Raw genomic sequence first — 15,987 nt, forward strand, 5'->3', positions numbered from 1 at the left:
ATCCCATTTCCCACAGCAGCTGAGCTGCTGCTCACCATTCACTGTTTTGCTGGAACAACACTGCCACGAGCAAATGTACAATAGCAGCTGTGTCAAATAAGCACCTGTGCCCCAGTGCTGAATGAAGAGACACCCCACTCTTCTCCTGAAGTACAGATAATGGAGAAAGGAAGCAGAAAACAAGCTACACATTCTATTCTCAACAGTATAAAAGAAAGCCTTTATCCTTATGAACAGACACTTTGAAAACACATAAGTGCTTTGTAGATGAACCCATGTTTTTGGTTCTTACGTTTTTGTAAACTGATTTAAAGAAAGTGCAGGTACCAGGTAAGTACCAGCCCTGTATCAACACAGGCCCTAGAACACAGCTCACCTCAGGTGTAAGAGAGGCTCTGCCCATAGCCACAACAGCCATGGCCAGCAAAAAGGTAACTGAACAGGTAAAAATTAAATATACTTTATACTAATATATATATACATATATATATATCCTAATTTTATCTTCCTAATTCTGGAGAGATCCTGAGCGTGCTACACTCCCAGTGCTAGAGAAGTCTCCTTGTATTCTGTGCAAAAGCAAACAAAAGTACCAAGCCTTACAGGTAACTGGATACCATCATATTACAGGTAAAGGTTTCACAGGATCAAAGCAGCACCACTGCAATAAGGAAATACTTTGAGGTTAAAAGTATCCCCCATTCCTATGTCTGAGAGGAACAGAATTGTCAGACCAACAGGCATAAAACTTAAGTGTTTTCATCTTAAAGACAGGCCTAAGTTCTTGCCTCTGCCTTCTCAATGTTTAAACTCTGTGTCAGGTCAGCAGCATGGGCTGAGGGCAGGTGACACAGCCTTTGGGCTGGGGCAGTTCCTGCAGCAGAACAGACCCATGCCTCATGGTGTTAAATCAGCTCAGCTGCTCCTGTGCTGCCTTGCACTGTGGATGCTTCCACCACCTGTGCTGCAAGGCCTGTATTTATTTACCAAGTACTAGTGCCAACAGTTTTCCTCAAATTACATGCTATCCTTTTTAGCCATTCTGTTCAACAGATTTTATTTTGAAAGAATTAGTATTTACAACAGTTGCTGAAGTAGCTGAAATAAAAAACAAGTCCAAGGATGAAGGATCAGCTTTTTTTCTCAGTCTGCTTCTCTGTCTGCCCTCCTTCCACAATTTCCCAGGTTGAAACAGCAGCTCTGTCCTGTAAGAGAAAGTAAGCAGGTCAGTCCAGCCCAAGTGGATCACAGGTTTTTTAACCAAGATTCACTCAGCAAAGCTGTTCATTCAATTGAGCAAAAGAGGTGGGAATATAATCTCACAGGAATGCCACTGCTACTAATAATGCTCAGAGTTTGAAACAAAACTAGACAATTTTTCCTAGCTCAGAGGGAAGAAATACAGAGTAGAAATGTCACCTCTTCAGCATGGAATGCTGCAGGGGAGTGCAGCCTCTCACATGAGTAGCTACACTCAACTCATGCAATTGTATTTTCAAGTCTCAATGGCTCATGTTTCTTCAATACATATGAATGTACTGCTGACCATGTCTGATCTGAACTCAGGACAGAAGCCTGTTGATTTTAATCTATCTAATGTGATACTGTAATATTTCTGAAAGGCAATATTACAGCTAAATTGAACATTCTATTTAGAACCAGCTGTTTGCAATGGTTGAAAATTAAAGTTAATCTGAACATTGACACACAATGATGTTCCATGAGTGCTGACTCATGAGAGCAGCTGGAATTGTTGAATCTTTTTTTACATGAAAATGAAAACTTTTTGATGCCTAAATACATTTCACTTGGTAGCACAGCTTCCAAGCATGCCACAATGACAAGAAAAGACACATAGATTTTGTTAATCAGTCTGTCGCAAGATATGTAACTTCAGCCAACATCCTTTGCAATGACCAAACTGACAGAAGAAACCAGACTAGGGAAATCACAAGCTAGAACCTGAAAGAGGAACTACCCTTTCTACAAAGCTGATTTTTAAGAAAATTAGGCTTCTATTCAAGCCACCCCTTTCCTGCCCTGCCTCCAACCAGGGGGGTCCCAGTCTGCACTGGATGGAGCTGAAGCTTGTCTGCTTCATCTGTTCTGCTGCTTTTCCACCTGCACATGGACTTCAGAAGTCGCTGCCTTGCTTGAGCCTCACGTGACAGAGGGCAGTGTGTTGGCATTAATGCATGAACCGTGTGAGGCTCAAAACATTTTGTGGAAATGAGGGGCTGGGCAGAAATGAGAAATTCACATAACTTCCTCAAGCAATTATTAGGCAAGCAGGACCCCTGTTAGGTGCTGTTTTACCAGGGCATTTTTGGCATCAGCTGCCCCAGCCAGGCAGACTCATGCTGAGCAAGAGGGTGGGTAGAGTCCTGCTTTGTGTAGGCTGTGTCTCCTTGCACACATGATTTAGTGAGCCTGTGTGAGTAATTGCAGAGCTGCATCACTCAGCTTGCAGGACTCTTTGGGATCTGCAAAAGGAAGGTGTAAGCTAACTTCACAACACACCTTCAGACACTTCCACAGTATCAGCAAAAAAAAGCAGGAGTTCAGCTTTGGATGCTTGCGCTGTGTGTGCTCCTAAGTGCATTTGTGCTTTGTCTTCTGGAGCAATCTAGTCTGGGTCAAATTAATGCTGAGCTTCATGTTATTAAATTTTTTTTTAATGAATGGAATGGTTTGAATCCTGGCTCATTTGTGGGGTTTTCCAATGTAAATCTCCTTAAAAACAAACCAAAACAGATCTGCAAAAGGATGGAGGTGGAGCTGCAGCATTTTCCCAACAGATGAAAAGGCAGGCTGCTTCTCCAAGACTTTGTCTCAGCGCAGTTGTTTGGATTTGCAACTTGCTTGGCAGGTGAGTGTAATGGGGATTTACAAACAAGTTAAAGGAAGCAGATGTTGCAGTTTCCTTCCTCAGCTGCAGCTCACCACCACCAGCACCACGCCCTGGCCCTCACCCCGGATTGTGCCGGCACGTTCGCTGCCACCCAAGAGAGCAGAGCACTGACCGCGCTGCACTCCAACAGGAGCGGTGACCAGTGACAGCCCTCAGGCTCAGCAGCTGGAGCATGTGTGCTGCCACTCCCTGATGTCACTGTGCTTTCCATCCTCCCACTGGCAGAACTATGGAACCAGACTTGCCAGCATCCGTTCCCAAGGAAAGGAAAAATGGACAGTATAAACTGGATGGAGGGAGAGAATGCAGAGGATTATTCTGCACTCAAGGAGCAACACTGACCCTCGCCTCACAGAGGCAAGAAGGGCAATGACCAGAGGAACTGGAAGAAGCAGCACTTAAGGAAATAATGCAGGTCCTTGGAACCAGGAGAAGGCAGTAATGCCATAGAGGGTCTTCTCCCAAGCCAGAGATGCCGTTGAGATAATGGAAAAGAACACTGGCATTAGGTGTAGGCTAAAAGTAGAAAGCAGGATTGAGAGAGGAGTGGTACAGGAATTGGGCAGAGTCTCCATGGCTCAGGAACAATTGGAAATGAAGCTGCTGAAGATGGAAGAGACTTTCTCATGAAGACTTATTTTTGGTGGGAAGTGTGGGCTAGGTAGAAGGAAGGCATTATTTTCACAAGTCATCTTGCTTTACTTTCCAGTTCCTTTGCAATCTTTAAAGCTGCACACATTACTCACACCCTTCCTTCTGGACTGAACTTGGGCAACTTAGAGATTTCTGAATATTATGAGATTATTAGTGGCTTGCATGGAAACACAACAACAAGGCTGAGGGGGAGCAGAAGAGAAGGCAGCAGAAGAGAAGTATAGCCAAACAAGGACTTGACTTCCACCTCCTGCTACTGCAGTCACACAGGGAGCAGGGCACCACACCACAAGCTGCTGAAGGGGAATGAAGGACAAAAATATGTGTTATCTTAAAAAGTGATTGAGAGTCACTGTCTTCTACCTTGATGTGGATTCCAAAGGCAGCAAGGTCTCCACGCAGACTGTCACAAGCCTCCAAGAGGGGCTTTCTCTCCTGCATTAACTGCTTCCTCTTTTCCTTCTGCTCCTGTTTGGATCCCTGGGCTCCTGCAGCACCCTCCACTGGCGCAGCGTCCGCTGCTTCAGGCAGAGCCAGCGCGTAATGCCGGACCTTGGAGCGGAACCTCACCAGCTCTTCAATGACATTGGAGAGCACTGCAGACTTGTCTCCTCCCACAGCCACCTAGAAATCAAACAGAGGGCTTTACAAACATCTGAGATTAAAAAAATCAACCTCATCTCCATAGCAATGTGAGACTTTATCACCTCTCTTGGTTGTGCATCTTCCATATATTGGTAGGGTTAAAATGTCACTGTCTCACTAACGCTGGACAAAAAGTTACAGTGGAGTCACACTTGGAAGTAATTCAGCATATTCCTGCACAAGAAAGCATTTACCTTGGAGCAGAGTGCTCTCACATGAACACAACACACAGCAGAACTCATCTCCACCCCGGATACGCCAGAAACGTACATAACTTAAAAAGGGATCCGACAAGTTAATGTAAAGAAAGGCCTGGCAACAGGAATCCAAAACAGCAAGGGAAGCCTAGCCACCAGCTCAGACAGCTCCTTGGCTGTAGAAGTCCAAAGACAGAGAATACATCAGCCCCTTACTCTGTCTGAGCTCCAGACCTCCTTCAGGAAACACAAACCAGGAAAAGTAAGTATTTTGCCTTTAAGTCTCCAGTCCATCCTATCCTTTCTCCCTTCATCTTTAGAAACCCTTCCCAAATCCACAGAACTTTCATCTGATCCACATTACCCAAAGTTTCAGCCACTCAAAAAAAGCTGAGAGAAGCAGCAGCTACTGCACACAGGGCATGGATATTTCCTGGCTGCAGCCAAGCCCCTTCCTCCCCTCAGCCACTTCCAAGCTTCCCTGGCCTCCTTTGGCTTGGCAGGAGTCTCACTGATCAATGCTCAGCAAAGGAACAGACTCAGTCCTGCTCCAACAGCTGCCAGGATGGGAGCTTGGCAGTCAGCTGAAGAGGAAGGCCACTCCTCAGCACTGGCACAGCCAGGCTCCTGGTCTTGCTCTTGGCAGAGACACCATCCCTGTTTCTCATTAGAGGCAAACTCCCAAGGGGAGGAAAAGGAAAAACCTCCAAGAAACAAGAGAACCTCACCGCGGTGTTTTATCACTAGGACACGAGAGTGGGAGCACAAAGCACACCAAGGCCATGGGCAAAGCTCCTGGCAGCAACATCATCTGGGAGCAGAAGGGCTGCTGAGTAATTAAAGTCAGAAGGGTCTGAGTTTAGTCACCAAACAGCAGGATGGAAATGAAAGGGAGCAGAGCTTCAGAGGTCACAGACAAAAAAGAGGAGCAGGAGGAGGAAGTGAGGGGGAAACAATTGAAGATAAGAGTGTGAAATGCAGTGAATTCCTCAAGCTTTCAAAACATGTAACCATACTAAAGAAGTTTATGAGATTGAAAAAGGTCATAAATCTAAGTGTCAGAAACACTCCACAGTAACCTGTGGCAGGATAAATAGTTAAATACAGAAGGGAAAGCCACAATGGCTTTGGGAGCAAGAAACATGCCTCTAGAAACACCACTGAAAGAGGTCAAACCAGGCACCCACTGGAGTGAGAGCCTTCAAAAGGAAGAGCAGCTTTAGGAGATGAACCAGTCTGCCACATAAAACAGCCTCTCAGGGCTGATCTCAAATTTCTGGCCCTTTCTTACTCCACAGACTGGCCCCAGCTGCACCTGCAATACACTCAGGACTGCACTCTTTGGGAGAGCAAAAGCTTCCCAGCTCTAAAACAGGCACAATGGCTTTCACTCATCACCTTTCCACATGGATTACCTCCCTGTGGATAAAATCTTCTCTTGCCAATGCAGAGAGAGAGACAGGCTCTCTTATTAATACAGCCACTAGACTGAGATGAGCCATTCCTTAGCATCCCCACTGATACTTCAGAAGCACAGGCAGCTACATTAGGCTGATTAGCTGAGATGAATCCCAGCTCAGGAGCAAGACAGACCCACAGGCTACATGCAAACATCCAAACAAGGGGGCCCAAACACTGCTGCCTGTATCCTCTGCACTGTCAGCAAGCAGTGTCCAGGCCAGGCAGCCCTCTCCCACACGTGGCAGCACCCACTGTGGTCAGGGACTGCTCCTGGCAAGCTGCATGCCTGGGGCTACCTGGCTAAGAGGCATGAAAGGCTGGATGCTGAGCTGTTCTGGCTGGTCTCAGAGTCAGGGAGCAACTCCTACACCATTTTATTTACTAAACTGTGGTAGCCCATGGACCTTTCTGATGAAGATTTTGACAGATTCCTTTACTGCAAGGTGAAAGAGCAGAGGAACAGAGAGGAGTCTGATGAGCTGCTCCTTTCTTCCTGCTTATCTCAGACTAGCATCTTCTGCTGATCCTCCTGCCACACAGAGAAAGGGACTAGCACAGCCTAAAACAAAGAGAAGCATTCAGATACTTGTTTCAGCAAAAATATAGGTGCAGCAGATGCCTGCATATAGACAGCCCAGAATCTGGAGGAATGACTTTGCCATCCAGCTTACAAAAAAATGTGTTTAGTATGCCACTAAAAATTAACATGCAAACTATGGGCTGTGAGGAGTAACACACAGCCAAATCACATCAGACACTGTTTTGAAAGAAATTTTGTGAGAAAATCCATGGAGGCAAACTAAATAAAAACATTTACCACTATACTGCCTGATTTTCAAAGGATGAATAATGTTACATTTTCTTACTCTCTTGTCCCCCTCCCCAAAATAACTGTTCTGTTTTGCAGAACAGTTTCTCTACAGAAAGTTTTCCACTGCTTTGCATTCAGCTGCATATTTGAGCAGGAGAGGAGCAAAGAACACCCTGCTATTCTCCAACACCTTGTGTCATTTTAAATGCTTCCATACATTGGGATATCACCCCCATATTGATGACTCTTCTTCCCATTCAGTACTTTGCTTTGAGCTGTTCTCTCCTTTTTTTTCCTCTCCCCATTCCTATCTTTCCAAGAACTAGTTATGTAAGCTCATTGTCCTCCCCTCCCCACATCCCCCCCATGGCTCAAGGCAGAGCAGCCCCTTCCCCTGGCTTTCTGCAGAGGAGTGGGACCCCTCACAACTGCAAATATTCACACAGCTATCAAAGCCACCCTGGATGCAACCATCAGGAAGAAGAGGAAAAGCTGAGCAAAGCCAGACATAACAGGACGATGCAAATGCCTCCAATGCTAACTTTTTCTTGTTTCATTCCTCAGTCTTTCATTTCCACAGCAAAACTGGTGCAGAAGTCACATGGGAACACCTCCAAGAACTAAAAAGCCCCCATTTTGTTCCACCTGCTCATACACTCTCCTAAAACATCACAGGAGAAAGTGCAAGCAGTGCAGAAAGGTTTACTAAAACCATAAATAACTTTGTTACATCCCATGCTTTCAGAAAGCACTCTATGAAACACTGGGGCTGCTACCATATCCTCAAACACATAGAAGAGATATTTCATTACCTGTCTTTCCTCAAAGGACATCCCAAGGGCACTGAAAAAGCCTTCAATATAGGAAATAATGCTTCCATACACAACAGAGCTTCTAGGAGATCCAGCATCCTGTTAAGAAAACACTCAAAAGAGATTGTCCAGTCAATACATATTACAGAGCCCAGCATCTCTCTGCAGCTTAGTCCACAAGGGAAAACTACTACTAATTATAAAGATCTACCTCTATCAGGAACACCTGCCCAGACAAGCAATCTTACAGAGATACAAAAGCACCTCACAGCACAAAGGGAAGGGATTTAAGTAAGCAAGGGAAGGGAAGAGCTGATCACCAGCCGGTGCAGCAAGAAGAGATGTGAGAAGCTGCCACACATTACACGTGTGCAGTAAATTAGAACTAAAAATAGCACTTCTGGGCATGAAAGGGTTGTGTGTATGGAAACAAAATAAAAAGAACAAAATCCCACATTCATGGACACCTATAATATAAAAGATTAAAACCAAATTCTTTGAGTATCTTATTGATTTGATCCATGTGGAGGCCGCTTTGAGATAGTGTATGGCATTTTGTCATGCCCTGGTAGCAGCAGCAATCAGCAGCAGCAATACAATAAGGATTAAATGACAGACTGAGGAGCCATTTAAGAGACTAACCCCTGTCTAAAAAATAAGAGTGATGACATGCACAAGCTAATCAGCAGCTGATACTGGATTTTATCTGACATCTTCACTAGGGCCTGAGATAAGCTATAGTCTAAAATGTATAGGAAGGTCTGAACTGGGAGGAGCTGGAGCAGGCCACTGGGAGAAAGGAGCAGGAGTGTGCCATCTAAGGTGGGAAATGCTTAGCAGGAAGGCTAAAGAGAGGAATAAGTAGTTATGTGGATTTACTCACAGTTCTAAAGGAATTTTACTTTACTACACATGTAATGAAGAGGGAACACTCCAGACAGCTGGGATGTACCCAGAAAAGCTCCACCACCTCAACCAGAAATCCAAGTCAGCTGCCCCACAAATATCCCATCCCATTCTCAACAAAACAACTGACAGGAGGAATTCAGGAGGAACAAGCAGTGACTGACAAAATGGGGGTAGTTGTATCTAGGAGTGGCAATGCCATTACAGATCCCTGCTGCAGAGTGTTTCAGGTCAGGGATTCAATCAGATTGTAAAGATCATTTGTAATGATAAGGCTAAGGCTAATCTGTAAAGATTTGCTTATTTGTAAAGATAAGGCTAAGGACAAAATGGAAAGCCAATGCCAAAACCAGACCAGAGTGAGGCAAGATTTCTAAACCAATAGGTTAATTCTCCCTTAAAACCAGTTATTATCACGTACACAACATTTCTTTCACTGCACACACATGGTGAACATGATGACACCAGTACTCAAAGAGCACAGCAACAAGGCTGAGGTGCTTGCCTTGAGTGATAAAGGGAGCTGTGGGTAAATGGAGAACCCAGAAGTGCTTCAGACAGTGTTTATTGCTCAGATCTTGTCCTTACCAGATTCTTTATTTGAGTCAGTATGAGAGATCTTAACAGGGTCTTAATTTGCCAAAAGCCATCTGAAGACAGACTCATGCTGGTGCCAGTTACAGAAGACAGCAGCAGCCACTCAGTCCCCAGCACTGAACTCACCACCAAGACTGTCCAGTGCACCTGGGGCTGCTGGCCAAAGCCCCTGCAGCAACCACCCCACACCCTTCCCAGTTTAGCTTAATTTCTGTGCATGGGTATTAAGCAAAGAAGCAGTGTAAGAACAGAGAATCAGCACTAAAATTAGCAGCAGGTCACAACAGCCTCAGGACTTCCAAAAGCCTTAGGTATAAGCAATACAGGGTAGCAGGAAAGAAACATCCTCTGGACACAACAGAGCACAAAACAATAGCCATGCACAATTCCTGTGATAGGGTCAGGACAAATGGGCTCCATTAAGGTCAAAAATTTATGGAGCTTTGTTTCTGCTGGTTTCTTATGTGAACAATAAACTAATCTGTCTGCATTAAGCAGTAGGACAGTGGACAGCTGTCATTTTCTGATCTCTGTATCCTAATGGGTTACCTTAGTAACAGCCTTAAGCTGTCTGTTGCCATGGTGAATGAGGTCCATAATTGCTGCAACAGCCCTGGAGGTGTCAAAGTCATCTGCAAACGCAGCCTTCACGGTTACTTTTGTGTTGGCTAGCCTTCAAGAAGAAAAGGTAACATTTAAGATAAGACAAACAAGATGCCAGCAGTATTCATCAGCCATTCAGCCAGAGGGAGTCACTGAAAGGACACTGCCATTTCCTTCCCAGCTGTCCTGTGATGGGCAGTGCTGCACTCATCAGGGAGAATACATCTTTCTGCTGTGAAGGGAAAAATTTGATGCATGTCAAAATCCTAATGTTACAGCCATTCAATAAATATACATGGCTAATCAGAGGGGCCAACAACAACAGAGCAAAGTTTGCCTTAAATCATTTAAAAACAGATGGAAAATGAGACTGATATTAAGCATATCAAAGATCTTACTGAGTTCTGTTTTTTTTTTTTTTTTTTCCAGCAGTCCATTAATCATGCTAACAGCATGCTTCTCTTCCAAAGACAGATCACAGGCAGCTCTCCAGTGCCTGGCAAGGAAGCTGTCCTGGGGCTGGCCAGAACCAAGCACTGCCTCCTCATTTCCCAGGAGAGCCCAGCCCCAGTCCCAAGGGATTGCACTCACCATGGCCCAGATGGAAGGGTCCAGTGGGACCATTTGTGTAGCAGTGCCAAAAGCCAGTGGGCAGCCAGCACTGATCAGCACAGAACCAGCACCAGCAGGTGCAGCCACTTGGAGAGGGAGATGAGAGAGCAGCAGGGATAAATGGGGAGCCACAAACAGCTGCTGGCAGAGTGCTCCCACACACAGCCAGGTAAACCAGAGCTTGACAGCACTGCCCCAAGGATGCCATTTCCCAAAACAGTGCAAGGAGCAGGGGAACCTCAAGCTGTCCTAGCATCTCTGGGGCTCTCCTGAGCCTTATTTTACCTGTTTTTGTACTTTTTTGCCTGGAATGCCTACCTCCCCTCAGATACTGGATGGCTGCTGTTCTAATTCATTCTTCCCAACTCTTTTCCCTGCAACCTTACCCCTCTCCACTGAGTATCTAACACTTCCCTAATTATGAGCTTTGTTTCATTTTGGTTGTTTTTACACCTAGGAATACACAAGTTGTGCCCTCCCACACATCCCCTACTGATTATCCATTTCAAGTTCCTCACACCTCTCAGCTTTATCTTGCACCAACAGATCTCCTGCAGCCTCCTGCTGAAGGATTTGCTTTTGCCAAATGCCACAGCTAATTAATGCAACTCCACTTTCCTGTAATGTGCTCCAGTGCCCCTTGCAACCCTCAGTCAGTGCAGGCCCAAGCTTCCCCCCCAACAGTGAGGTGTCTGAGCCACAAGAAGCTGCCTCTCACCTCCACAGCACAGGCTGTCTCCCCTCTGACTGTGCAGCCCAGGGCTGCCTGCACTAACCTTGCTTCAGGGCACTCAGTGCCCTCCTACCCTGACTCCCTGCTCTGCTCTCAGCTTTGCACACAGCACATCTCAGTCCTGAAGATAATCTGGTTTTCATAATGGACTCCCAAGGATTCTCCTCAGCATTGTCAAGGTCACAACGATTGGAATTGCTTCCTGCCCTGTGACATCCCTGCCCATGGCCAATCTCTCAGTAGCCCCTCTGCAGCACACCACAGTGCCAGCCAGCCTGATTACAAATCCAGGTGCCCAAGGTGTGTCACTCTCCATTCATCCTCTTTCTCCTCCAGGCACCACAGCCCAGCTCTGCTTACAACTGGGGAGCCTCACAACTGCCACAGCTTTGCCTCCTACATCACCCATGAGGGGCAAAGACTGTGTTAGGACAGGCACACCAGAAAAGTAACACAGATCTTAAAACCACAGTGAGCTGAGGATAGCAGACTAAGAGCAAAAACAGCTGGCTAGAAAGAGAATTTTTTAAAAACCTGCCCTTGTTTTTGGGCTGGGAGGGAGGACTGCTGCTTAGTCCTTCTTGTCCTGCTTCTTAAACAGGAGTCTGTCAGCCAACTACTGCTCACATAATCACAATCTTTTAAGATACAGGAAGTGCACTTACCTTTCCCACAATATGTCTTCTCTAACAGGGTCACACACCAGCTGTCCTTTTATATAAGCATTTGCATCTCTAATAAATGAGGAGATTGCCTGAAGAAGGTTCTTTGCATCTTCCATGCTCTCCTCACTAAATTCTACTGCTAAGAAAAAAGAAATCAAGGCATTATGATGGAGAAAATGTTGTCTGTCATACATAGGAATAATTTGGGGACAAAGGAGAAGTTTGTTACTATTTGCATAGCAAACTTCTTACAATTAATTGCACATTTAATTAAAAGCTCCATTCTTCATGCACACCAGGAGGATTAAATCAATATAAAAGACAATCACTACATATGACAAAGTATAACCTACTGGAACACTTATCAAACTGATTCAAAAAGTTGAATCTGGAAGTTTACTGAAGCAATCACTCTTTAACTTGAATTTTTTTCCATTTTTGAATTTCTCTGCAAAATTATCAATTCAAAGCAGCAGGATTTAATATACTTCTAAGTGTTCTAGTAATGGCAACATGTATCTCTAATTTTGTGCCAATTCTAATTTAGGTAGGCACAATCTGTATTTGGAGATGTCCAAAGAAGCCTAACCCTCACTAGCAACTCTGCTTAAAGGGCTGCTTCACCAGCATCTAAAATCTAGATGAACCCAAAATTTGTGGTCTAGCTCCTGAACAATTCCCTCACATCAAAGCTAAACTGACCACACCACTTTGAGAAAGCTATTTTTAGTGAAAATACAAATTGCTTAAATTCACAAGGGCATGTCTAGGGTGGGATTCATCACACTCACACATATCAAAGCCTCTTATGGCCACTGGAAAGAAAGATAAAACCTCAAGGTAAATGATTCCTTGCATCCACAGCTGAGCTCCACTTTGCAATGAGATGTGCCATACAGGAACCCTACAGAGCTTCTCTTCCAGCAGCCACAGTAACATCAGCCCTACCACTAACAAGGCATCCATGCACACAGACATGTGCAAAATCCCCACTGCATTCAGGGAGGGATTTTGCACATTGGCAGGCAATTCCACCTTGGGAGCTTCCAGAGCCCACTCCTGCTGGCAGGAGTTCAGCAGGCTCCCCTGGCCTTGCCTGCACCCTGTGAAGTGCAGGGGTGCCAGACAAGCTCACTGTCACTTTTATACTGGGAATTGCTATCAGTGACAGGCTTTTTTTTTTATTAATTGTACAGGAATGTGCAATTTTCTGTAGAAAAGCTTTTGGACCCCACATAAGAGAGCTCACCTGACCTCAGTGGAAGTTGTGTCCTTAGGACAGGCCTAAGTTTGAGTGCACTCCTTCCCCCATTCCTTCCCCCACACCAGAGCCATCCATGGCCAGAGCAGCATTGCTTCACTGCTGCACTCCTGATCTCAGCAATAAGGTACATCCAAACTACAGCTGCCAGCATACTCCTGGTATCATCAGCACTGAGCATCACTCATAGCTTCCACAGAAATCTCACCTCTGGTCCTGCCTGTGGTGCATCCAGCTGCTTTGTAGAATTACCCAGTGCTGCCCAGACAGACTCTTTAGAGCAAACAGTTCTACCAAGAGGACAGATGTAAGAGGGAAAAAGCAGCCAGATGTGAGACCCAATATCATTTCCATTAGCCTAAATCCCAAGGAAGCCTAACTGTTTAAACAGACTTTATACAGGATTTACCCCAGTGTAACAAAAGTGTAAGTCTGGACCTGTATTTGTCAGATTTTTCACTTGTGTGTAATTAAAAATCTGCATTACTGCTTCATTAAATCAAGTCTTACTCAGTTTTCAAAAAGATCAGTGTATACATCTCTACAACACAGTGAGACAGTGAGAATGATCATTTATATACACTAGCATTACTTAACTGATTAACCTGGTTACAAGAATTCTGCAAGGAATACTTGATAAAAGTTTATCCTGATGAAACCTACTTTAGTTCATTCTTCACCCCTAGTTCAGGGCATACTCCTAAATCACTGCCTGCAGGCACTGCAAACCCACAGCACAGCACTGGTCCTACAAACCATTGTGCTCCCCACTCCTTCCCTCCTTTGTCACTGACAGCCCAGAGAATCCCCACTGCCCCCAGAGCTCAGCTGCACCCAGAGCAGCTCTGCCCCACCACCAGAGAGGCAGAAAGACAGATGAAGCAGAGGAACCTCATACAAAAATACATTATGGATGATAAAAGTCTCTTCTCTCTAACTTTTCTCCTCTTCCCCACAAGCAAGGCATGCAGCTTTATCCTCCCTCTGACAATGATCATCACAGGAAGGGACTCCACACCCATGAAACACGTGCACCTCCTTGCACACACCCCTTTCAACCCTTGCCCCTCCAAGGCTAGGGAAGTTGGGACTCATATTTGTCTCTATTTGTGCCTGTTAGCACAGACAGAGACAAGGGGGTAGCCCAGACAATAAAAAAGTCCATTCCAAGCCAAAGAAAACACAGTATCAAGCATGAGCCATTCCCAGCTGTCAGCAGCTGCCCTCATCCACGTGCCTACAAAGATCTTTTTTACAGATTCAATCCAAAATGTTTGTGGTACCACCTGACCCCCAAACCTGGATTTTATGAAAGGCTTTCTTTGGCAGGTAGGAGTGGTAGGAGCCATTACCCATGGGTCTAGGCTATAAAAACCTTTTAAGAAACAAGAAGGTGCCTGGGATCTCACTTCTAATAAAAATATGAGCAGACAGCAAGATGAGGAGTGCAGTAAAGTTATGTTTAGACCAAAGTGAATATTGACAGCAGGGACACAGGCTGACAGGCAGCACAGTGAATACCTGGCTCAGCAGAGACCAACTCTGGCTCTTTATGGGAAACTAATAATGCACATGGCTTGTAAGGTGGAGGTGGGAAGTGCAGACTTTTGAGCAACCCTTACCTGCCAACTGGCTTATACTCTGATATGACACCACCATATCCTTTCATCAAAGCCACCCACATCCAGACAGGTAGCACTCTTTTTCTGCCTCAGGGGGGTGTTTATCCTAGAAGTAATGCAAAAACCACAGGCTCAAAGGCAGCCAGCTGACAGGGAGTGAAGAAAGCCTGCAGGCACCTCTCCATTACAGGGCTCCAGTGCCATTCCTTGTCCTGAGGCAAGGTTAGAAACTACCAGACACTTAGCTCTTGCTCACATGACAAACATGTATACATGATAGTGGTAGCAGGTGTTAGTCTTTCCTCTTGTTTTAAACACACATTTGCTCACCTCCCAAGTGCCCCCAGCCAGGGCGACACCTAAGTGTACTCAAGGTATTTCATCTCCTAAAAGAAACAATCAGCCAAGTTGCCACTGCCCTGCAGCATCACCCCAAAACAGCCAAGCATGCCACCAATCCACTGCACGCCTCAACAGGATGCTGCTCTGCAGCAGATCTTCAATTGGATGCACCCCTCTCTTTCTGTGACAGTTGCAGGGGAGTTAATAACCACCTCTCTCTTTACTATCCCATGCTTTGAAATACTGCAATTACTCAATTCCTGATGCCTTCAACTGCCCTAGAAGAGGGAGGATCCACCAGGAAGATCACATGGGTGGCTCCTGCAAGGCAGTTAGCAGTATGAACAAGCAGAAAGACTTCTCAGTCCAATGACTGCACGACTAAAAAGGCTGGCAGCACACTGCACAATGGCAGGCACGAGCAGTGCCCCAGAGCCTTGGCCATGCCAGCTCTCACAGTCACACTGCTACAGGTGCTTTATCCAAGGCCCACTGGAACACCACAGCAGCTGCAGCCCCATGCTCCACCATTCCCTTGCCATGCCAGGACAGCCAATAAGCCAGGTGACCCAGCAATGGTTAAGGAACTACCATCTGCTTTTGGCAGGTCCCAATAACCTGGTAGGAACACAGACATACAAAAACCTCTTCCAGCTCAAAGTAGCATCTACCTGCTGGAAACACTATGGGGTACCCAGGGAAGCTGACAAAATCTCCCCATCAGCAGAGAGATGATCTGCCAGACTTAAGGTGTTCATTAGGTTATCATGTGCTGGTCTAAGCCAGCTGCACTGCACAGAACTGCCTGAACACTCAGGAACTCCACAGGACAAAAATGGTAACACAGCAGGGAGATAAAAAATTATTAGCCAGCTCTCATCATACCCTCTACAGGAATATAAGCCACAGCTCTATCTAGATACATCTCCAAAAATCCACAGCTGATCGTGACTGCAATACAAGTAACTACAACAGACGCAAATCAGAGACAGAGGGAATTCATTAATTAAAAGTGCAATTAACTACGAGTCACAACTAACTGCAGCTCAAGAAGGCATTTAAATGAATGGTTATGTACTGTGCTCAGTAAAGACAATTTTCTAAATGTGAGTCAAAGAGCAGCCTCACAGAGCACCACCAAACCCTTTCCACCCA

The 15,987-nt window shown here is 45.5% G+C and overlaps 1 protein-coding gene across 4 annotated transcripts in view; it reads right to left on the reverse strand.

Moving 5' to 3' along the window:
• Window positions 1-1,040: 1,040 nt before the first annotated feature.
• CARS2 (cysteinyl-tRNA synthetase 2, mitochondrial) overlaps window positions 1,041-15,987 on the reverse strand; it is a 35,150-nt gene continuing 20,203 nt past the window's right edge. For 2 of the 4 annotated variants that reach the window (XM_071430611.1, XM_071430614.1), the window contains 5 exons: window positions 11,608-11,746; window positions 9,544-9,667; window positions 7,492-7,590; window positions 3,929-4,189; window positions 1,041-1,205 (listed from right to left, as the gene is read on the reverse strand). In XM_071430611.1, coding sequence (XP_071286712.1) covers window positions 1,131-1,205; window positions 3,929-4,189; window positions 7,492-7,590; window positions 9,544-9,667; window positions 11,608-11,746 — 698 coding nt within the window. In that variant the 3' untranslated portion in view covers window positions 1,041-1,130. Of the gene's footprint in view, window positions 1,206-3,928; window positions 4,190-7,491; window positions 7,605-9,543; window positions 9,668-11,607; window positions 11,747-15,987 lie in introns of those variants that run through there. The other 2 variants (XM_071430612.1, XM_071430613.1) reach the window with 2 other exon arrangements.

This window comes from Agelaius tricolor, unplaced genomic scaffold, assembly GCF_023055355.1.
Source record: "Agelaius tricolor isolate 1412-34295 unplaced genomic scaffold, bAgeTri1.0.p SCAF_7, whole genome shotgun sequence".
NCBI classification, from domain to species: domain Eukaryota; kingdom Metazoa; phylum Chordata; class Aves; order Passeriformes; family Icteridae; genus Agelaius; species Agelaius tricolor.